This window comes from Phacochoerus africanus, chromosome 2 (genome assembly GCF_016906955.1).
Source record: "Phacochoerus africanus isolate WHEZ1 chromosome 2, ROS_Pafr_v1, whole genome shotgun sequence".
NCBI lineage: Eukaryota > Metazoa > Chordata > Mammalia > Artiodactyla > Suidae > Phacochoerus > Phacochoerus africanus.
The window spans coordinates 112,025,030-112,049,108 of NC_062545.1; the positions used below are offsets into that span (position 1 = coordinate 112,025,030).

At 36.9% G+C, this 24,079-nt stretch overlaps 1 protein-coding gene across 3 annotated transcripts in view; it reads left to right on the forward strand.

Moving 5' to 3' along the window:
• VPS13C (vacuolar protein sorting 13 homolog C) overlaps positions 1-24,079 on the forward strand; it is a 173,707-nt gene that overhangs the window by 35,206 nt on the left and 114,422 nt on the right. For 2 of the 3 annotated variants that reach the window (XM_047766197.1, XM_047766199.1), the window contains exons 7-18: positions 1,445-1,504; positions 5,290-5,349; positions 6,167-6,247; positions 7,389-7,446; positions 10,569-10,696; positions 13,083-13,189; positions 13,723-13,894; positions 15,085-15,147; positions 19,745-19,874; positions 20,433-20,527; positions 21,663-21,805; positions 22,991-23,183. In XM_047766197.1, coding sequence (XP_047622153.1) covers positions 1,445-1,504; positions 5,290-5,349; positions 6,167-6,247; positions 7,389-7,446; positions 10,569-10,696; positions 13,083-13,189; positions 13,723-13,894; positions 15,085-15,147; positions 19,745-19,874; positions 20,433-20,527; positions 21,663-21,805; positions 22,991-23,183 — 1,290 coding nt within the window. Of the gene's footprint in view, positions 1-1,444; positions 1,505-5,289; positions 5,350-6,166; positions 6,248-7,388; positions 7,447-10,568; positions 10,697-13,082; positions 13,190-13,722; positions 13,895-15,084; positions 15,148-19,744; positions 19,875-20,432; positions 20,528-21,662; positions 21,806-22,990; positions 23,184-24,079 lie in introns of those variants that run through there. The other variant, XM_047766200.1, reaches the window with a different exon arrangement.

A 24,079-nucleotide genomic window follows, 5' to 3' on the forward strand; every position in this document is an offset into this window, starting at 1 on the left:
TTCTTGGAGTTGCTGTGGCTGTGGTGTAGGCTGGTGGCTATAGCTCTGATTTGATCCCTAGCCTGGGAGTCTCCATATGCTGTGTGGGAGGTTCTGAAACAAGCAAACCAAAAAACAGATAATGGCACATTGATGCATGAGATGCTCAGTTTAAACTTAAACTAAGCTTTTTTACTGAGCAAGTACATTTAGAAAGGTACATTATTTCTCTTTCTTTAATTAAAAAACACAGAGATGCACAGGATTGATAAACATGAATTTATGTTTCAATTGATGTCAGTAACAAAATATACTGAAATAATTGAAAGGAAAAAATCAAAAGTGCAAAGGTGTCTTCCTTGTATTATGCCTCTTTCACTGTGATTACCTTAGTTATTGCGCCTTGAAAGATAGTGAAAAATATAGAAATGAGGTTAGGGAAGTATAATAATTTACCATAAAGTTGCTCATTGTATGATGGCAATAATTAATGGGTAGTGCATTAGCAGCTGGGGAGTTATGTTTTATTAAATTTCCTCAGAAATAGCTGCAAGTTTTTTTGAGCCAATTAACCATAGGTATCAAAAGATGAAAATGGGAATGAAGGAAAAAGTATTTTTCTGCAAATCATAATATATCTGATATTAAAACAAAGCTCACAAAGCAATTTGTGCTTTTCAGCTATAGCAGGGCATGCACTTTTCCCCTTTGAGAAGGATGTATGTGACTAAACTCAAGTCCCTGGCAGGTGATTCAGAACATTGTGTTTTTTCTCCTCCCTCTAGTTTTCCTAGTTTGTGTCATGACCAAAAAACACTGTGACTTTTGGACATCTTTGAGATGTGTGAAGCAATGACATCATACATGCTGTGACACAGTTTAAGCATTGTCTATAAATATAACTTAGGTATTAAAGATCGGAAATAGATCAAAAGTTTAACATTGGCAGATTTAGGGTTACGGGACTGAGGAAATTAAATATGAAGAATCATGAGCATCTTCTATCAAAGCATTTTTAAAGTGTCAAGGAAATTAAAGCCTTAAAGCGACAGTTCACATTTCTAAGTGTGAAAATCTTAAATGTTTTTAAAATAATTTAGTGAAAGTGTTATTGGCAACTCCTTGTTTTATTTATCTATGGATAACATCTTCAGTGGTTCTTGTCTAGAATATCTAGACAAGAATCTGTTTAGTCCCAGTTAGTCTTTTCACTTATAGTAATAAAATAGTTCCACTCGAAAGCCATATTTTTAGTGTTACTAATAATATTAATGTAATATTATTAGTGTCTACAAAATATGGAAAATCCCGTGTTATTGTCTTCCTCCCCTTTCTTTTCCACAGATCCATTTGGGTTGTGTGACTTTCTTGGAAATTCACTGTCCTATGTTGATTATTCAGCATGGCAAATGGCTTCACCCTTGCCATCATTGTATTTTAATGTCACTTTTTTTTTCTTTGATAGGTGACAGATCCAAAGCGGCCCCTTTCATTTGGTGTCACACTGGGAGAATTTAGTCTGTTGGTAAAGTTGGCTTTATTTAGAATTTATATGGATCCTATAAGATATTATTCTCAAGTTACAGGGTGAATTTCCTAAATTCAACTGTTGGTACATATAGCTGTTTTATTTTTGTGTGTAATTTTCCTATAGCTTTTCTAGAAGTTTAGTTATTTTGTGATACTTTTATTGTATTCTCTAATTATTTTAATTTGTCTTTGAATTTAACAAATGCCAAAATATCAAGAGCAAATGTTTTGAAAATATTAAAAGCTATATCTTAAATGTGTAATAAAGGAGGATAAATTTCTATAGTCATGTTCTCATCCTTGGTAAAATTTCCAAATAGCTTATATGTGTGTATCTGTTTACATGTACATGTATGTGTGTGTTTATTATATTTAGAGTACATAAGATGATTTATTTTAGAGTTCCTGTTGTTGCTCACTGGTAACAAACCAACTAGTATCCATGAGGATGCGGGTTTGATCCCTGGCCTCGCTTAGTGGGTTAAGGATCTGGCATTACTGTGAGCTGTGATGTGGGTCACAGATGCAGCTCAGGTCTGGGTGTCTGTGGCTGTGGCACCAGCCAGTAGCTGCAGCTCTGACCTGACCCCTAGCCTGGGAACTTCCGTATGCCATAGGTGTAGTCCAAAAAAAAAAAGTTAATTTATTGTGATTAAGTATTTTATAGTGCAGTTTGGTTTTTTTCTTAAAGGTCTTTAGGATAGAGAGTCTATCTGGGTTGGATATTGTTTTTCTACTACAGACAACTAAGTGGTAATAAACATGTTTTAAAGTTGAGGACAGTGAGTACACAGTGAATTATACTGGGTACATGTTTGCTTTATGATTAGTTATATAGAAATTGCCTCAGTAGGGAAAGCAGATTAAGAAAAGAGGAGAGAGAAGTAGATTATTAGAGAAGCAGAAAAAGGACACCGTTCCTTGGAGGTCTTAAGAATGATACATGCAGGTTCCCATTGTGGCTCAGTGGTTAACGAATCCGACTAAGAACCATGAGGTTGCGGGTTCGGTCCCTGCCCTTGCTCAGTGGGTTAAGGATCTGGCGTTGCCGTGAGCTGTAGTGTAGGTTGCAGATGTGGCTCGGATCCTGCGTTGCTGTGGCTCTGGCGTAGGCCGGTGGCTACAGCTCTGATTCGACCCCTAGCCTGGGAACCTCCACATGCCATAGGAGCGGCCCAAGAAATGGCAAAAAGACAAAAAAAAAAAAAAAAAGAATGATACATGCATACAGAGAAGTGGAACTATACATCAAGTTGAAGATTGAAGCAGAAAGATTAAGGAAAAAGTACTAGAGAAGCAAAGGAAAAGGAGTCAAGGAGTCTAGTCTTTAATATATTGTTTATCCTCTGCCTGTTTCCAAAGTAATTTTGAAGTAGCTTTCAGTAAAAAAGAAGCAATATTATAACAATTTTAAAGAGACTAGAATCTGTGTTCTGAAAGGTAGAGATAATTGTTCTAGAAAAATTAGACAAATAGTGTTAGTCATATGTGAGTTTAGTATTTAATGTTGAGTTTCTCACAGACCAAATGCAAAATACAAGATAGTCATATTTTGTCAAACTAGATAATGGACATACTAGTGCATAAGGGTAATGTATGGTTTCTTTAGTGTGTACCCTTGTTTGATCCTCTCTATCTGTGCACAGACTGTTCATACTCTTTCCTCTGCCTGTGTTATTCTCTTTCCTTAGTCTGCCTGGTGCTTCTATTCATGTTTTAATATTTCCTTGAGGTAATACCTTATCTTTCTCATTCATGTTTTACTTCCTTCTTAGTTTTTGCCATTCCTTCTATTATGCTCCCCATTATATCTTATAAAAGCACCCGTGACATATTAATGTACTGGTTACGGTGTTGGTCTCCTTCTATCTTTTATTCATTGATACAGTAGTACCTATATTTTAGCGTTTTTGTGATATTAGTTTGTGTAAAGCATTTGGCACCTTGTGTCTGGCTTAATTCCTGCTTCAGCTACTACATTGTCTATTATAACAACAGTAGTAGCAAACTTACCTTTTTCTCTATCTATACCATTTCTTTTTTCCATCTTTCAAGTTACACACTCACTCTTATATTTAAGGTAATCTTCCCATCTCTGATCTGGATCTATTCTCTCCCATGTCCTCAGGAGCCCTTTTCCCTCTCTTTCTCTCATTCCCTCTTTCATTCCCTCTTACCTCTTGCCCTTTATTCCTTATTTCTGTCAGTTTTTTTCTTTCCTAAGTTTTCTTTTTTTTTTTTTTCTTCTTCTCTTTTTAGGGCTGTACCTGTGGTATATGGAAGTTCTCAGGCTAAGGCTCAAATCTGAGCTGCAGCTGCTGGCCTGCACCACAGCCACAGCAAGGCTGTATCCTAGCTGCATCTGTGATCTATAGTACAGCTCACGCCAGTGCTGGATCCTTAACCCACTGAGTAAGTCCAGGGGTTGAACCCACATCCTCATGGATACTAGTCAGTTTCGTAACCTGCAGCACCAGTGGGAGCTCCCTCTTTCCTAAGTTTTCAACTTCTCTTCTTCCCCCCACCCCCACCTTCTTGTAAGCATTTAAACACATTCAAGTTTCTCATTTACATTAAAATTAAAAAGCTTTTTCTTAATCTTGTTCCACTCCACCCAGGCCCCATCTAACAACTGCCTTTTCCTTTTCTTCTACTAAATTTTTGAGAGAATTTTCTCCTTTGCTCTCTTTATTTCCCCACCTCCTGATGACTCCCTACCCACTGTACTCTTACTTTACTGCTCCCTGACACTGTTCTTAAGTTCATTAATAATGCCCTGCCCACTTAAATAAGTCTATTTTAGTTTATTTCATGGAAGCTTCTGGCATTGCTGACTATACTGACTTTCTAGAAACATGGTCATGCTGTGATTTCCATATTCTTCTGGTTTTCTTCTTACTTTGCGATAATTGTTGATTTGACTTATTTATTTATTTTTAATTTTAATTTTTTGTTTTTGTTTTTTAGGGCTGCACCCATGGCATATAGAAGTTCCCAGGCTAGGGGTCCAATTGGAGCTACAGCTGCTGGTCCAGGCCACAGCCACAACAATGCAGAATCTGAGCTCATGGTGATGCTGGATCCTTAACCCACTGAGCAAGGCCAGGGATTGAACCTGCAGCCCCATGGTTCCTAGTCAGATTCATTTCCGCTACTCCACGATGGGAACTCCTTGAGTTTTCTTTTTTTTAATGTGGACTTTCTTCAGTAGCTTAAAGGCTAGTTCTGTTTTTCTTCATACTCCATACCTTCCACACTGAGGCTCAAAGAAGCTCGATAATTGTTTTCTCTGTGAACTCAAAACTAGAACCTCCTCAATTCTGTTTTCACAGTTCCTTTGATTTTGTCATAAATATGTAAAGAAATAGCTAACATGAGCCAATATCAGCTAAATGTCTTTTTATTTTTAAATTTTTTTTTGTCCTTTTTTTGCTATTTCTTGGGCCACTCCCACGGCATATGGAGGTTACCAGGCTAGGGGTCCAATTGGAGCTGTAGTCTCCGGCCTACGCCAGAGCCACAGCAACGCGGGATCCGAGCCGCATCTGCAACCTACACCACAGCTCACGGCAACACCGGATCGTTAACCCACTGAGCAAGGGCAGAGACCAACCCACAACCTCATGGTTCCTAGTCGGATTTGTTAACCACTGAGCCACGATGGGAACTCCAAATGTCTTTTTATTTCTAAGTTACTTTAACGTAGTTTACAAATATTAGAGCACTGTTTTGTGATATAGATACTTCATTTCACAGTTACTCTCTTTTTTTTTCTTTTAGACTGCAAATGAACATTGGACTCCATGCATATTAAATGAAGCAGAAAAAATTATATACAAGGTATTAGTCTAGAGTTTTTAATCTAGTTATTTTTCTAGGTACAAACAATGAATATATTTTCTTGAAGAAACTTTGATGGAGCAGAATATGCCACTGGAACTGAGTTAAGTTTAGGGTCTAGTTTTCATTCTGCTACTTACTCTCTGACCTTCTGTTATCACTTGCCTGTTTTGGGGTTTAGATTCCTTCACCTAGAATATAAAGAAACTGGATAAAATAAATATTTCCCCAGTTGTACTTCATGGAGCATTAGATAATTGAGATATTATTAGATTTGTCAAAAAATATTCTCTGGTCAAGATTACTGACTACAGTACAAGGTTGTACCTAGTTAGGTATGTTTTATTTTGTTTTAAATTTCAGAACACTTTAAGTATGCTAATAAACATTGTGAATCTTTAGGGGGAATATTTAGTATGTAGCTTTTCCCACCTTGTTGATAATAGTGTCTTCTCCTCTCACCCCTCAGTAGAAACAGCCATTTGTATCCGCTGGAGGAATCATGTCTTTCTTATTCAGTGAAACATTTACAGAGTCTTTTAAATACTAAATTCTCAGTAAATATTTGATTATCAAATGACTGAATCCCCTTGGGGGTAGAGTTCCTAGAAGCACAATTGAGAAAATGCTAGATGAATAATAAAGTCTCTGAATAACACAGGTATATTTTTTCCATTTTTGCATTATCTTCTTTCCTTTAAAAGTTCAAAATGGCAGTTGGATTGTTTGGGGGCAGTGAACATGAGAATAATCTTTTAATATTGATTCATAATTTCACTGTGTTAGTTGCTTGACCTTTTCCATTTTTCTTTTGTAGCTTATACGACTTGATAGTCTTAGTGCCTATTGGAATGTTAACTGCAGCGTGTCTTACCAGGGAACAAGGGAGCAGATCCTGGTAATTTCAGTTTATACTTGGAAGGGCTAACTATCCTCCCTAATTTTGTTTTATGTTAAGAGGACCTTAATGAGACAGGGTGTTAGTCTTTTGTTTAAATTGTATGTAACAAAATCAGAGGTATGCAACACAGTTTTTGGAATCCACCCTTCAAATCCACAGGGTGTTTTTGAAGATCTTTGTGAAATCATTCACTATACAGTGAGTTGAGAACCTTTAAATCAAAAACTGTGTTTATGGGGTTTTTTTTGGTTTTTTTGTTTTTTCTTTTTATAGCTGCACCTGAAGCATATGGAAGTTCCTGGTCCAGAGATTGAATCAGAACTGCAGCTGTTACCTACACTACAGCCACAGGAACACCAGATCCAAGCCACAGCTGCGACCTACACCACAGCTTGCGGCAATGCCGGATCCTTAACCCACTCAGTGAGGCTATTGATCGAACCTGCCTCCTCATAGGCACAACATCAGTTCCTTAACCAACTGAGCCACAATGGGAACTCCCATTTATGGTTTTTTTACACTCTAATTTTTATGTCATTCTGGTTGCATTGTGAAGTTTCATATGAGAATGATTACTTGAAGAATATTGTAGAGAAAGATAATACCTTTCAGATCTAAAAAATATATTCTCAGCAAATGTTTTAAATATTTGTGATGATGCATTTTTTGAATAGTAAACGATTAATTCAAAACTAAACATGCTAAGCTAGTCTTAGTCATGTTTATTTACTTAGAGGAGAAAAAAGAAGAGTTGAATTTTCTGAACTGAATTTATTTCAAGGTTCTATCTTTCATTTCTCCCAAAGATACTGCAACAAATAACTTATCTTTGTCTAGAAAGTGTTTGAGATACTAATTCATGGATATATTTATATATACATACACATTTTAAATCAGAGAGGAACACAGTGTTATAACATTGTTTCTTAATATTTAGAATTTATAAAAATTATCTGCTATGTTTTATTCTAAAGAAATATATCTTAATGCTTAGTGTGTTTTTCTTATGGGCTACTAATTTACAAAGATAGAAATAAAGTACTAAATAAGGAACCAATTTTTTTTGAATGTGTAGCTCAATATATATGCATTTTCTTTTTCATTCTCATATAATTCACTTTTTTTTTGGTTTGTTTAGGATCAACTGAAAAGTGAAATTCTTACAAGTAGCAGTATACCCCCAAACCATCAATACAGTAAGTAACAGTAAAAATTTCTTTCCTATTATAGGAAGCATGGAATTAAGTATTTTATTCTAATATACTTTTTGTGATAAAGTTAACTTTGACAGAGAGACACTGTTAATTTTATACCTGAGTTTTATGGTACAATCTATTTGAATTGTAATAAAGTATTTAGAAATGGATTGTGGGGGAGTGGGAGAGAGTAGGATGGACTAGGAATTTGGGGTCAGTAGATGCAAACTATTGCATTTGGAGTGGGTAAGCAATGAGATCCTGCTGTATAGCACAGGGAACTATATCTAGTCACTTGTAAAGGAACATGATGGAGGATAATGTGAGAAAAAGAATATATATATACATATATATATGTATATATATGTATGACTGGGTCACTGCTGTACAGTGGAAAATGATAGATTGTAAATCAACTATAATAGAAAAAAAATGGGTTATAGTGCTTACACCTTTGGAGAGTAAGAGAGAGCAGGGCAGTATAACTGTAGTTTGCTCTCAATAGTTAAACCCCTTGACTCCCATCTTTTCTTCTTACCTTGTTGTAATCTACTTTGTTTTAGGAATTAGATTTTCTTTTCTTTGTTTAATAAAATCTCTGAGATGTTGATATTCAGGTTGCCCCTGAAGGTGTTACTAATGTGATACTAAGACAAAACGAACCATTCCAGAGGTTTTTTGTTGTTGTTGTTCTTTTAATGAAGTATAGTTGATTTACAATATTACGTTAGTTTCAGGTGTACAGCATAGTGATTCTGTGTTTTTACAGATTATACTCAGTTATAGATTATTATAAGATACTGAATATGATTCCTTGTGTTATATTGTAACTCCTTGTTGCTTAACTATTTTATGTATAACAGTTTCTGTCTGTTATTTTGTCCCATCTCCTTACCTCCCCTCTTTGGTTACCACAACTTTGTTTGCTCTGTGAGTCTGCTTCTGTTTTGCATGTATGTTCATTTGTATTATTTTTAGATTCCATATATAAATTATATATTATTTGTCCTTCTCTGTCTTATTTCACTAAGCATAATATTCTAAGTTCATCCACATTGCTATAGATGGCAATATTCCATTCCTTTTTGTGGCTGAGTAGTATTTCGTTGTATATATATTCCCCACATCTTCTTAATCCATTCATCTGTTGATGGGCATTTGGGTTCCTTCAATGTCTTGGCTATAGTAAAGAATACTGCTATGATCATTGGGTTGCATATGTATTTTCAAATTAGTGTTTTCATTTTTTTAGGGTATATATCCAGGAGTGGAATCGTTGGATAATATGGTAGTTCTATTTTTAGTTCTTTTTTAGGAACTCCCATACCGTTTCCACGGTGGCTGCACCAATTTACGTTTTTTCCCACATTCTCTGCAACGTTTGTAATTTGTAGACTTTTTGATGATAGCCATTCTGACAGGTGTGAGGGGGCTATCTCACTGTTGTTCTGATTTAAATTTCTCCAGAGATCCTTTTAAAGTATACTTTTCTATTTCTTGTCAGCCTCACCTTTATTTATTTTTAAACAGATCTCTGACAAAGCTGCTTGCATATTTATTTATCCCATTCATTTTCTCTATTTCAGTTCTGTTCTAAAGATGCTATTCTTTTTTTTGAATTTAGTTTACCTCTTCATGTTTGTCTTAGCTTTCATTTCTATATTCATCCATATTTTATACTACTCTGATTCACTATTGTTTTCTACATATTCTTTTATAACTAACTGTCATATATGAGAGTTGGCAATTTCACCTTATGTCCATAGTCCTCTCTATATAATGACGATGAAGTTTTCAGATGCTGCTAGTTTGTGAGAGCATTTAGTTTCATTCATGAAAGAACTTCAGGGAAATCTACAACTTTATTCTTAGGCATGCTCCACTTATAAATAACCTTTTGCAAATTATACATACCATAAGGTATCACAATTTGTATAATTTTAATACTATTCATAATTAAAATTTATTACATTAGTTTGCTGTCATCCTCCCTAAAACACTTCATACTCCTTCTCAACTTTAAGAATACTGTTTTTAGGGGAGTTCCCATCGTGGCGCAGTGGTTAACGAATCCGACTAAGAACCATGAGGTTGCGGGTTCGGTCCCTGCCCTTGCTCAGTGGGTTAACGATCCGGCGTTGCCGTGAGCTGTGGTGTAGGTTGCAGACGCGGCTCGGATTCTGCGTTGCTGTGGCTCTGGCGTAGGACGGTGGCTACAGCTCCGATTCGACCCCTAGCCTGGGAACCTCCACATGCTGCGGAAGCGGCCCAAAGAAATAGCAAAAAGACAAAAAAATAAAAAAATAAAAAAAAGAATACTGTTTTTAGTTGAGTCTAAGATTTATATGTAATGATTATTTTGAAAATTATAAAGTGATAGGCAATTTTTTTCTGGGTAGTATGAATTTGATTCATGATTCCATTCCTAAATTCTGACAGTGATTAAGTATGACAGAAATGAGTCAAATTTTGTTTTCTCCCTATTTTTAATGAATAATAAAATCATTAAATGTCTTATAGCAAGGAAGAGAAGCATAATTTTCCATAGACTGTGAATAACCAAGATTAGATTGTCTATATTTTGTACATTTCTTTTCTTTTTTTGTGTGTGTGTCTTTTGTCTTTTGTCTTTATAGGGCCGCACCCACGGCATATGGAGATTCCCAGGCTTGGGTCTCATTGGAGCTATAGCCTTCGGCCTATACCAGAGCCACAGAAATGCGAGATCTGAGCCGCATCTGCTATACCACAGCTCACAGCAATGCCAGATCCTTAACCCACTGACTGAGGCCAGGTATCGAACCCGTAACCTCATAGTTCCTAGTCGGATTCGTTAACCACTGAGCCATGATGGGAACTTCATATTTTGTACATGTCTAATTTAGAAGCATAGAATACCAATTTCTTCCTTGGAGATTCCACTTTTACCATTGTGTTTGATAGTTTGTGTTCAGTTAAGTAGATGCTTTAATAGTTTTTGTAGCTATTTTTTTAAACTTTTTTTTGTATAGTTTTGATCATTTTATTTTTACTTTCAGAGTAACAGTATTGTCAAAATTATTTACAGTTGTTCATATGTAAGGGCATATAAACATATCTTATGTTTTCCCATGTGGTGTAAGTTTTCCAGCCAATATCAGCCTCTGCAAAACTCTACATGAATCCTTATGCAGAAGCAGAACTCAAAACACCTAAACTTGATTGGAACATAGAAGTACAAAATATTGCCATTGAACTGACCAAACCTCAGGTAAGATTCATTTGGACATTTCTAGCCTTGATTAGCCTTGAATCTCTGTGATTTTTCCTTCTCCATTGCTCTGGTGGTTCTTTTGGTTTGTTATGTTGAGATTGGTCTCCTAAATATTTATCTATTTTTAACGTATATATATATAATTTTAATATATATATTTAAAAGAAATATCAAATTTAAGAAATAATTTTCCTTTATTTTATCTGATTTTCCCCGTTAGTGGAGAATCTTACCAAATTATAGTGAATGACATGATTCCCATTTAATTCCCAATTGCTGGTAGAGGATTTTAGTGGATTTTTTCTTCCTCAGATTTTATTTTATCTTATTTTATTTTTTTTGCTTTTTAGGGCCTCACCCTCAGCATATGGAGTTTCCCAGGGTAGGGTTGAATTAGAGCTACAGCTGCTGGCCTATGCCACAGCTACAGCCACGTCAAATCTGAACTGAGTCTGTGACCTACACCACAGCTCATGGCAATGCTGGATCCTTAACCTACTAAGAGAGGCCAGGGATTGAACTCGGAACCTCACGATTCCTAGTCAGATTCGTTTCCAATGTGCCAAGACAGGAACTCCTCAGATTTTAATAGCAGACACTCTTATGTTAATATCGTTCACTTAATTTTTTTTTTTTGTCTTTTGTCCTTTTAGGGCCACACCTGCAGCATATGGAGGTTCCCAGGCTAGAGGTCTAATCAGGGCTGCAGCCACTGGCCTATGACAGAGCCACGGCAATGCCAGATCCAAGCCATGTCTGCAACCTATACCACAGCTCACGGCAACACCAGATCCTCAACCCACTGAGCGAGGCAGGGATCGAACCTGTTATTGCAGCTACCCAGCAGCCCTGCGCTGCAGCATATCAACTCTGGCGACAGCCCTGTGGCTGTAGCGTACTAGCTCCAACAGCTCTGTGGGATCAGCTCTTTTACCCGGTGAGAAACCAAGCGAACACTCAGAGAGTTGGAGAACTCAGGTTTATTACACTGGCGGGCTCAGAGGAGATCGCTCTCCAGAGTCTGAGCCCGGAAGAAGGGTTTCACAAGGCTTTTATGGGCTGCTTCTTCCGGGTCCATGCTTGGCTAGTTGGACCAGAGTGACGTCAGGCAAGGTAGTAGATGCGGAAACAAATTTACAGAAGCAGATGCTTGGGGGAGGGGTGGTTGGGGCAGTTGGCTAGACTTTGCTTAGTCATCATGGCCAGGGTCTTTCCTTTCTACATTTTTATTGGGACATTTTCTCCTACAGACCTGCAACCTCATGGTTCCTAGTCACATTCGTTTCCACTGCACCACAATGGGAACTCCTGTTCACTTAATTTTTAAAACAGCTATGTTGGCAGTTTTTTTCCTTCATTTGTTTCTCAGGTTTCGTTATGTGCTTAGGGAGTTTGCATAACAGATCCAGAAAACTGGAAGTGAAAGGAAGATGGAGTACTTAGCAAATTGAGCTTTTAGCTCATTGCAGTTCATTACAAATAAAATGCAAATCGTATATGTAATTTAAAATTTTCTAGTAGCTACCTTAGCAAAGTAAAAAGAAAAGAGAAAATTACTAACATTAATAACATTTTATTTAACATACCCTAAGTACTGTCATTTCAACATGTAATCAAAATTAGAAGTTGTTAAGATATTGTATATCCTTTTATTTTTCCTTAAGCCTTCAAAATCTGGGTTATATTTTACACTTATAAGTACATTTAAGTTCAGACTATCCGTATGCTGGGTACTGAATAGCCACACGGTAACTCTTAGGTGGAGTTGAGTTTAGAACCATAGAAAAGCACCAGCTGGACTTCCCCTTTCTTCATCTTACCTACAGTTGTGTGTTGGTGTGTGTATGTATGTGTGTATATATTTCCAATCATTTGAGCTGTTGACCAGATACACACACAGTTGTCTTGGTGGTAAGATAGGTGATTAAATAGCTTTGTCTTGCTTCATTATATAGTAATATTCTGGAGCAGTTTGAAACTCAGTTCATAAATAGCCAAAGCTTGAAATGATGGTCCAGAGGAAAAATATGTAGTTTTAGGAATAAGCATGCTCCATGTCAGTAGTTAAAGATACCATATTTCATTGGTTCTAAAATGTATATTTATTTCACATTTCAACATACTCGAAAATAGGATATATATTGTCATTGGTGATAATGGCAGCTTAATTGGCAGCACTGGGTTTTCTTTTGGAGCGAAACTTAAAGATTACCTTGCAGCTTATAATTGATGTCTTAAATTGGATGAAATATTTTATTGAATTTAGGCAACTGTCATATTCATTCAGGAAATTTGAAGTCTCACTATACTGGAAATATAATAAAATTTGGTCTTTATGCATGTGCACAATGTAATAAATATAATTTGATTTTTGTTTTAATAGTACTTAAGTATGATTGACTTTTTGGAGTCAGTGGATTATATGGTTAGAAATGCTCCTTACAGGAAATACAAACCTTATTTACCGCTTCATAACCATGGTCGACAATGGTAAGTTAAATTTTAAAAAAATTTTTGAAATAAGAAACATATAATCATAAGTTAGGAACTCTCAGAGCTAAAGACTCTTAAAGTGATGTAATGAAGCTACTTTAAAAAGTAGACATTAGAGGGATATCTTTTTTATTATGTCCTTATTACTTTTTTCATAAACACATTCTCTTGTACTCCTCCTCTTAATTCCTAACTTGGCATTCTAGATTGTCAGCGCTTTTCTGGTCTTAGTGCCCTTTGGTCCTACATGTGGACTCAGTGTTATAACCATGTTGGGATACTCTTTCACGCAATATGTCATTTTGTGCTTTTATGATTTTGGCATGGTTTGGCATACCCTCTTCCTGGAGTGATTTGCTCATTTCATAGTCTGTTTAAGTCCGAGAATTGTACTGCGGAATTGAAATGTTATTGCTGAGCTCTTAGAGGAACACAGTGAACAAGAACAAAATAAGTTAACAGTATAGCTCTAAAATGTTAAAGTTATTTTCCTTTATATTTTGTGTGCATTAACAAAATGTCATTTGCAGGTGGAAATATGCAATTGATTCTGTTCTTGAAGTTCATATAAGGAGGCATACACAGATGTGGTCATGGAGTAACATAAAAAAACACAGGCAGTTGCTCAAGAGTTATAAAAGTGCCTACAAAAATAAGCTAACCCAGACTAAAGTCCCAGAAGAAATACAGAAACAAATTCAGGTATATCTTTCATATATTGGTGAGAGCTGTTATCTGTTAAATCATCCTTTAATGTTAATTCTTCTAAATTTAATTTGAATTAAAATGTAATTTTTAGGAAAAACAGAACTGATATCTTTTTGAGAGAATTTTATGAAAAAAATGCAGAATATTTTTTCCTAGTTTTTTTCTTCTTTTAAAAACCTTTCTCTCATATCCTAATATCTGATAAAATAAGGTTACTATAAACTATTTGGAGAAATGTGTTTGGTTTTTATAATAATGTTTAGAAAATCATTATCAGAGATGTTCAGATATGTGCTTATTATTAGCTAGATGTGTATTGCTGGTTTTGTTAGTGGCTTTTTTTTTTTTAAAGAATTCAAATATTACTTGTAAAAAATTGGCCTTATTCCTCAAGATACAAGTCTTATTTATCCCCTTCTGAAATGTGGGAAAAAGATACACTAAATGCATAACTTGCTTAATATCATTTGATCTTAACTATATAACTATTTTGCCACAAATTCACTGTGTAAAAAATTAATTGAATTCCTGTTATTCTGAAATATATGATAATCACTTATATTGTATATTAGAAAAAGCATCACATTTCTTAGTTTCTCAGGTCTGGTGTTCTCAGGCATAAAACGGAAACAGTATACATCTTAGAGAGTTGTGAGAATTACATGAAATAACACATAAGAGCTCCTGACACACAGGTCACCCAGTACGTGTTAGATTCCTCTTAAGTAAATTCCCCAGATTAGTTTCTGCTTTAGCCTATTTGATTTGCAGAATTTTACATTCCTAAATTTTGTGTTTTATTAAGGTGCTTTTTAGTACAGTGATTATAAATAATGTCGAATAGAGGGAGTCAGAAGTAACAACCATAAGGATAAACAGGTCCCCCGCCTAAGTATTCTTGTTTCCATTTGCATATATGGCTATCTGTGTATTTTAGTAGGCTCATTAACATTCTTATCTCCATATTGTATGTAATGAGGATTTGCTTTCTTGGAAAGCTGTTTCTCACATTGCAACAAGAAGAAAGTGTAAAAGCTAAGTTTGTGTCCAAATTTATACTTACTTTCATTAGATCACAGATGCTGTTTGTTCATGGACTAGAATAAACTTAGAATTATAGAAGAAAGAACATTTTTTTAATCTAATGACTTTTCTTTGTTTATAAGTGTCTCTTTGTTTTATAGGATTTGGAGAAGACTCTAGATGTTTTTAACATAATTTTAGCAAGGCAGCAAGCACAAGTTGAGGTAATCATTTTTATTGGCTGATTTTGCTTTAAACATGTTAATATTAACCCCTTTAAACCTGTGATAAAGAAATCTGAATTCCATGGGAAGTTGTTGATATTTACTCAAGAATAAAGGTTGAGTTTTCATAGCTTTATTTAGTCTCAGGAGAAAATAAAATTGGAATATTGGAAAAAACCCACTAATATGAAGGGAAAAAGCTTTAAAATTGGTAACAAAAATTTTGATAACTCCCTGAAAGAAAGAAAAAATCATCTATAATCCTAGCCACCTAGAATAATACTGTTAACATTTTGATGTATAGGCTTTCAGTTTTTCTCCCATGAAAGACTTATTTATTCTCTGTATCACCTGTTTCTTTCTCTTTATTCCCTCTTCCCTTCCTTCCTTCTTCCTTTCCTTCACCCATATTCTTTTGTCTCTCTCTCCCTCCTTCTTTCCCTCCCTGAAATTTGGGCAGGTTCATACACAGAATTAAAGAGCTCTCCCATTCTCTGGCTCTTCCCCATTGGAATTTCCCCTATGCACTGGCTCTAATGGACTCCATTTTCTGGCTCCTTGGAGTTTCTCAGGTTTAAATGCCTGTGCCTCTGCATGGCTCTGTGATTCAGTCTCTCTCAGGGCAGAGCCATGTGAAGTAGTTTTCTCTGGTTTCTTGAAAAACTTAGTGATCTAAAACAACACACTATTATTATCTCAGGTTTTTTGAGGGCCAGAAGTCCAGCCCTCTGCTCCCCAAGTTCTCTGCTTAAGGTCACAAAATATTGCATCAAGGTGGTGAATAAACTGTGTTCTCACTTAGGGAATAGCTGATGAGGAATCTGCTTCTCTTGGCAGAATTTACCTCCTTGTGTTTGTGGAATGGAAGACTTGAGTTTCTTGCTGGCTGTTGGCTAGAGGCTGCCCTCAGCTCATCAATAGCACTTGACTTTCTTGCCAGTTGGGCCTCTCCACTTAGCCCACAACATGGCAGCTTGCTTCTTCTAAGGGAGAGAGATATTCTGGCAAGACAGCCGCTGCAATTTTGTGTACATAATCATGTAAATCTTGGCACCTTTGCCCTATTTTATTTGTTAGAAACAAGTCACAGGTCATGCCTGCACTCATGGGAAGGGGACTACCCGAGGGTAAGACCCCTGGAGCGAGAAGTTCAGGGGCAGGTGGAGGGCGGACACAACCTGTGGGAAAAAAATGTGAGGAACTCACCCTTGTGAAGGTCGCTTCTCCAAGTGTTGACTCCTCTCCACCATCTGCCTACTTTACTTATTTTTTTACAGTCTTTGATAGGTGTCTTCTGTGTTTTATCTACAATTTCTCATTGTAATCAGCAGTGAAGGATGGGCTGTAGAAGGCTTAAACCACCATGGAACTGAAAGTTCCGTCATTAGATTTAGCCATAAAAAAGTCACTTAAAGAGCAAGTTTTATAGACTGTTACGAGTAGAAATTTGATAGAAGTGAGAGAGGATGGAAGATGAAGAATTGGAGAAAGTAGGTACAAACAGTATGATATATCTCTGCAGGTGGAAAACATGCTAAATGGAGTGGCAACTGGTGGGGGATGTGGAGTCAAGAAGAGGCTTTGTAACTTTATTTTCTTTCTTTTATTTATTTATTTTTTAATTAAAATTTTTTTTTTTTTTTTTTTTGCCATTTCTTTGGGCCGCTTCTGCGGCATATGGAGGTTCCCAGGCTAGGGGTCGAATCTGAGCTGTAGCCGCCGGCCTACGCCAGAGCCACAGCAACGCGCGATCTGAGCCGCGTCTACAACCTACACTACAGCTCACGGCAACACCGGATCCTTAACCCACTGAGCAAGGCCAGGGATCGAACCCGCAACCTCATGGTTCCTAGTCGGATTCGTTAACCACTGTGCCACGACAGGAACTCCTAATTAAAAATTTTTTATTTTTTGTCTTTTTGCCTTTTCTAGGGCTGCTCCCACGGCATATGGAGGATCTCAGAATTAGGGGTCTAATTGGAGCTGTAGCCGCTGGCCTACACCACAGCCACAGCAACATGGGATCTGAGCCGCGCCTGCAACCTACACCACAGCTCATGGCAATGCCAGATCCTTAACCCACCGAGCAAGGCCAGGGATCAAACCCGCAACCTTATGGTTCCTAGTTGGATTCGTTAACCACTGAGCCACGACGGGAACTCCTATTTTCTTTCTTTTTAAAAAAAAATGACAGGGGGTTCCTATTGTGGCTCAGTGGAAATGAATCTGATTAGTATCCGTGAGGATTCAGGTTCAGTCCCTGGCCTTGCACAGAGGGTTAAGCATATGGCATTGCCGTGAGCTTTGGTGTAGCTCGAAGACACGGCTTGGATTCTGTGTAGCTGTGGCTGTGGTGTAGGCCAGTAGCTGTAGCTCCAATTCAACCTCTAGCATGGGAACTTCCGCATGTCACAGGTGCGGCCCTAAAAAGCATAAAAAAGAAAAAGAAGAAAGTGTTCTATTTTATATATTATTCCACGGAAACATTTATCCAACATAATTTTTTTCTTTTTTGGCCATGCCTATGGTATGCAGAAGTTCCTAGGCCAGGGACTGAACACACACCATGGCAGTGACCTGAGCTGCAGCAGTGATAACACTGGATCCTTAACTTGCTGAGCCACAAGGGACCTCCAAATTGGGTGTTCTTAATACCACTTAACAAGTTGTTTAAAAATTGAAGAAAGAAGTTTAATTATTAGATGCAGTGGCTAAGGAAGAATGGGATGTAGATGAAGAGAAGGCAATTAGGTTCACCCAGGATTGATGTTCTTTCATTGTAGTGGAACTCCATAGGGCCAGAGAGTTTAAAATGTAGGCAGAGGATTGGCAGAAGTTATTTACCACGGACTCTTAGCTGGACAGGGAGGAAGTGATGGCAACATAGGTGATATTTAGGAAAAAAAGAAAAGGTTCTACATCTGTCTTTCTTCATGTTAGGTTTTATATGCATGTTTAAGTTTATTTTTGATCTCATATAGATGTATTTTACTGTGAAAAATAAAAAAGCACACTAATCTTCTATGCCAGAAGAGTTAGTTTTTCATATAGAATATCAACTAGTCAACTGTATATATCTTTTTACCCATTACATTTCTGACTGCTAAAAAATGGATTAAGCTTGACAAAAGATAGTTATAGTTGAGATAAAACTGGCATCATCAATGATTTTGTGGGCAGTTGTAGACCTATTCCCTTATTATTTGTTTAATGTCTACTTGGTTTTTTTTTTTTTTTTTTTTGCTTTTTAGGGCCGCACCTGTGGCATATGGAGGTTCCCAAGCTAGGGATCGAATTGGAGCTGAAGCCGCTGCCCTACGCCAGAGCCACAGCAACACAGGATCCGAGCCGCGTCTGCAACCTATACCACAGCTCACGGCAACGCCAGATTGTTAACCCACTGAGCGAGGCCAGGGATTGAACCCACAACCTCATGGTTCCTAGTCGGATTCGTTAACCACTGCGCCACGACGGGAACTCCCCCAATTTAAAATATTTTATATTTAAAGTTGTAAAATTATTTACTTATTCAAGGAAGTTTACTCAAAGGATAAGAAGGTAGAGTCTACATTACTTATCCCCTTTTTTCTTTTTATCCTTCAGTTTTCTGCTTTTGGGTTATACATCTCTGTATCTTACTGAAAAGTTAGTAAAGACAAGGAATAACAGAAAATCAAGCCGGGATTTGTTGAAAAAAGAGGATGAAATGAGATTCAAGGACTTTCTGCTTTTATTTATAGTCTACCTCCCAAACATATCCATAGTTAGCAAACTAATTGAATGAATTATGAAATAGGATTGTTACATTCTACTTCTGAATGTGGAAGCATCTTCCTTTCAGGGTACTTTTTTTTTTTTGGTCTTTTTAGGGCCACACCCAAGGCCTATGGAAGTTCCCAGGCTAGGGGTTGAGTCAGAGCTACAGTTGCCGGCCTACACCATAGCCACAGCAACACGGGATCTGAGCCACGTCTGTGACCTACACCATAGCTCACAGCAATGCTGGATCCTTAACCCACTGAGCAAGGCCAGGGATCGAACCTGCATCCTCATGGATCCTAGTTGGGTTCATTAACTCCTGAGCCTCATAGGGAACTCCCTCAGGGTACTTTTCATTTTCAAGATCTGCTATCCTTGTGGCTCCTTATTTTAGAAATTTGCAAGACACATTCTTTAGGAAAATTGTACTTGAAAGCTTAATTAGATCACTCACAAAATGCAGCTTCATCAAAATGCTATCAGTACGTGTGGAAATTAAATTGATTTAATAGTGGAACTATTGGAGTTCCCTGGTGGCTCAGCAAGTTAAGGATCTGGTGTTGTCACTGTTGTGGCTCAGGTTGCTGCTATGATGTGGGTTCAGTCCCTGACGTGGGTTCAGTCCCTGGCTGGGAACTTCTGCATGCTGCAGGCATGGCCAAAAATAATATTAACTAATATTAACCAGATAATGTTGAACATCATTTAGGAAGGAACTAGCTTTATTAACTGCTTTTAACTTAATGTACTGTTAAAAAACATTAGCCTTTGTTCTTACCTGGTTACACTTGAAAGGGATGGGGGCATTTTTTCTTTAATTAAAGTTTTTGATTTTTAGGTGATTCGATCTGGGCAGAAATTAAGGAAAAAGTCTGCTGAGACAGGAGAAAAACGTGGAGGCTGGTTTAGTGGGTTTTGGGGTAAGAAGGAATCTAAGAAAAAAGATGAAGAATCTCTGATTCCTGAAAGTAAGTTTCAAGTCAGATAATTTATATCACAGTGGTAAGGAAAAAAATACGTAAATTTTATTTTAGCCAGATAGTTCATTTCATTTCATAATATTTTTGAAATAAAAGTAGCTCAGAATAATGCTATCAGTAAATATATCAGCCTAGGACATTTCTGTGCTTAAATAAAACTTTTGAATTTTTGAGAAAAATGATTTGTGTGAAATTTTAAAAGTTGAAATTCCGAAATCTCACATGCAGCATTCCGTATTGTTACTTTTTAAGTGGATATTTAATTAAAAGTTTCACTCAAGTTTTTAACTACTTGGGGAATTCTCAAGTTTTTATATGACATCCAAATGCCTTCGAGGTATCTTTGCTTCTCCTTGACCTAAACAACCAAATACATGATGTTTGTTTTAACATGTCAAAGGAGTATATAGGAGGAAGTTACTTGACTGCTTTTGCTTTGGCATTTGTGTCTATTGATTTGGGGCTGCTTGTTAGTTTGGTTTGATCTTTTTGATTGAATATGTAAAACTGAAGCAATTGATTTCTTGAAATACTGTCTTTTTGTAGCTATTGATGACCTTATGACTCCGGAGGAAAAGGATAAGCTCTTCACGGCTATTGGCTATAGTGAGAGCGCCCACAACCTGACTTTACCAAAGCAGGTAATTATTCAGGTGGTAATTGTTTAGATGGTTTCATTTTTCTGTATTATCCTGAATTGGGTTAAATAAGTTGATGTTTAAAGTAACTGTTAAAAATATGTTACAATTTATAACATAAATAAATGCTTTACTATTTTGCTAAATGCTTCAGTCAGACTTTATCAATTAAAACTCTCTAAATTTAGATTTAGTTGCTTTAATGAGTGTAAGAATAACTGATAAGAAGTACTTTCTATAGAAGCAAATTGAATCTTTCAAAAATTTTACCCTAAATTTTTTTTTGTTGTGTGGAATGTAACTCATGTAGAAGAATGAGCAAAACCAAAATGTATTGCTCATTTGATTTATTACAAATAACAGCTATGTAATTACTGTCAAGGTTAAGACATGGACCTTACAATAGATAGGAAGGGAAACTAATTTTGAATCTTTCATAAACGTCATATTTGGAGTTCCCATGGTGGCTCAGTGGTGACAAACCTGACTGGTATCAGTGAGGATGTGGGTTTGATCCCTGGCTTCGCTCTGTTGGTTAAGGATCTGGCATTGCCGTGAGCTGTGGTGTAGGTTGCAGACATGACTTGGATCTGTGTTGCTGTGGCTGTGGTGTAGACCTGCAGCTGCGGCTCCGATTCAACCCCTAGCCTGGGAACCTCCCTATGCTGCAGATGCAACCCCTCACCCCCCCAAAAAAGTTGTATTTTACATTGAGTTTTCTTTTTTTTTTAGAAGTTTTTAATTTTATTTATTTATTTAGGCTTTTTCCGGGGGTTTGGGGGGGCACACCTGTAGCATCTGGAAGTTCCCCCACTGTAGGTCAGATCAGAGCTGTAGCTGCCAGTCTACACCACAGCCACAGCAATACAGGATCCTTAACCCACTGAGCAGGGCCAGGGATCGAATCCACATCCTCATGGATGCTAGTTGGATTTGTTACCTAAGCCACAACTGGAATTCCTGCATTGAGTTTTCTAATGTTCTTCTTTTTTTTTTTTTTTTTTTCAATGAACATATTTACGCAAAAACCTACCATATTGTTTTTTGGATCACTTTATAATTTAACAAATTTACATAAGAAATTATTAGAGAAAATAATACGTAAAAGCTCACAGTTTTCATTTGTTTTTTCATTTAGTATGTCGCTTATATAGTGGCTCTGAAGCTAGTAAGCACCTCTGTTACAATAAGAGAAAACAAAAATGTTCCAGAAATACTAAAAATTCAAATAATTGGCCTGGGTACCCACGTATCTCAGCGACCAGGAGCACAAGCACTTAAGTAAGTAAAAAAGTTATTATTTTAGTTCTTATTTCTAGGTATGACTTAAGGCCAAAAAATATAGTATTATTTAGCATAAAAAACAGATTAATGGTTGTTCCTCCCTAATTTCTTTTCCTTTTGTTGTGAAGGTAGTTATTTTATATTTGAGTTTGCTTTCTTTCTTTCTTTTTTTTTTGTCTTTTTGCCTTTCCTCGGCATATGGAGGTTCCCAGGCTAGGAGGGGTCCAATTGGAACTGTAGCCGCCAGTCTACACTACAGCCATAGCAACGAAGGATCTGAGCCGCGTCTGCAACCTACACCACAGCTCACGGCAACGCTGGATCCTTAACCCACTGAGCAAGGCCAGGGATCAAACCTGCAACCTCATGGTTCCTAGTCAGATTCGTTAACCACTGAGCCACGATGGGAATTCCTGAGTTTGCTTTTTATGGAGCTATGTGAGGATCTCATTATTTGTTTTCCCTTTCCTCTCTTTCACCAATATTTTTTGGGTATTGTCTGATTCAGAGATTTGGTACTCTGAAGGCTATGTATGCATAGGAAAAAGTTTCTATTTTCAAGTTGTTTATGCTGTTGTTGAGAAGAGAGGAAATACGAAATGTTAATTTAAAATCTATATAGCGGAAAAAAAAATGTAAATGTAATGTATACATGTAAGGCATAACTTGATCCCCTTGCTGTACAGTGGGAAAATAAAATAAAATAAAGGAAAAAAAACTATATAGCATATTAAAGAGCTCTTAAATAAGAAGGTGTTGTAAATACCTTGTGGTTAATGCTACAGAAGTTCAGTTGTGGAATAGAATTGCTTGGGCTTGGAGAATTGGGGCTTAGGCTAGCTGCATGGAAAGGAGCAGGGATGAGGGAGGAGAGTGGCACGAAATAGGAAGATGGGTTCCATAGCTTGTATTCATGCCACAGTTCTGCAGTGTTGTGAGGTTGGCCAGAGTGGATTTTTCATGAGGATGAGGAGAACAAAAAAATAAACCAAGTCAGAATGAAACTCCCAGATTGTGTGGGTAATTGAATGCCAGGCTAAAGAGTTTGGACTTCAGCTCTGGGTAGTAGGTTTCATCTTGGCTCTTAAAGGAATTTTTTTTTTTTAAGGGAAATTTTAATTTTAACCTAATTATATTACAAAAGATCTTATTTATAGTACTTTTTTCCTCATTGGATTGTAGGGTGGAAGCAAAATTAGAACACTGGTATATAACAGGTCTGAGACAGCAAGATATTATACCATCTCTTGTGGCTTCAATTGGTGATACTGCATCATCCTTGCTTAAAATCGAATTTGAAACCAATCCAGAGAATAGTACTGCTGACCAGACTCTGGTTGTTCAGTCTCAGCCTGTAGAGGTCGTCTATGATGCTGTGAGTATAAGAAGAAAGTGAATCTTTATTAAACTTGTCATATGCTTCTGACATGTGGTTTTTTTGTTTTTCCTTTTTCATATATTTTCACCTTTATTTACTTAGCTGAGTTTACCGATGCTTTCTGTTTTGTTTTGTTTTTCAGGGCCGCATCTGCAGCATATGGAGGTTTCCAGGCTAGGGGTCGAATTGGAGCTTTAGCTGCTGGCCTATGCCACAGCCACAGCAACGAGAGATCTGAGCTGCGTCTGCATCCTACACACACACAGACACGGCTCACAGCAACGCCGGATCCTTAACCCACTGAGCGAGGCCAGGAATCAAACCCACAACCTCATGTTACCATTTCTGTGTTATTGAAATACTGACTCAAGTTCTGTATCTGTATCTCCATCTTTATTCAGATTCTCTTACCTTATTTTGAGATAGCCAGCAGGATAGGTGGGGCTCATAAATCATTACAACACTTGTAGGTTGGCCCCATGCTGTTATTGAGATCCCTGACTTATTTTTACTTCACAGTTTAGAAGTAGATTTATAGTGTGGGTGGAAAGTCGAACTTACTGTATTCTCTGATTTTTTTTTTTTTTTTAAATTTTAAGTTGTGGTAAAGTACATATAACAAAATTTACCATCTTAACCAATTTTTAAAAAATTCACCATGTTTTTGACCTAAATCAGAATCATAAACCTCTTAACCCCTTCCTTCCTTCCTTTCTTCCTTCCTTTTCTTTCTTTTCTTTCTTTTTCTTTCTTTCATGGCTGCATCCAGGGCATATGGAGGTTCCCAGGCTAAGGGTTGAATCATAACTGCAGCTACCAGCCTATACTACAGCCACAGCAACTTGGCATCTGAGCCACATCTGCAACCTACACCACAGTTTACAGCTACACAG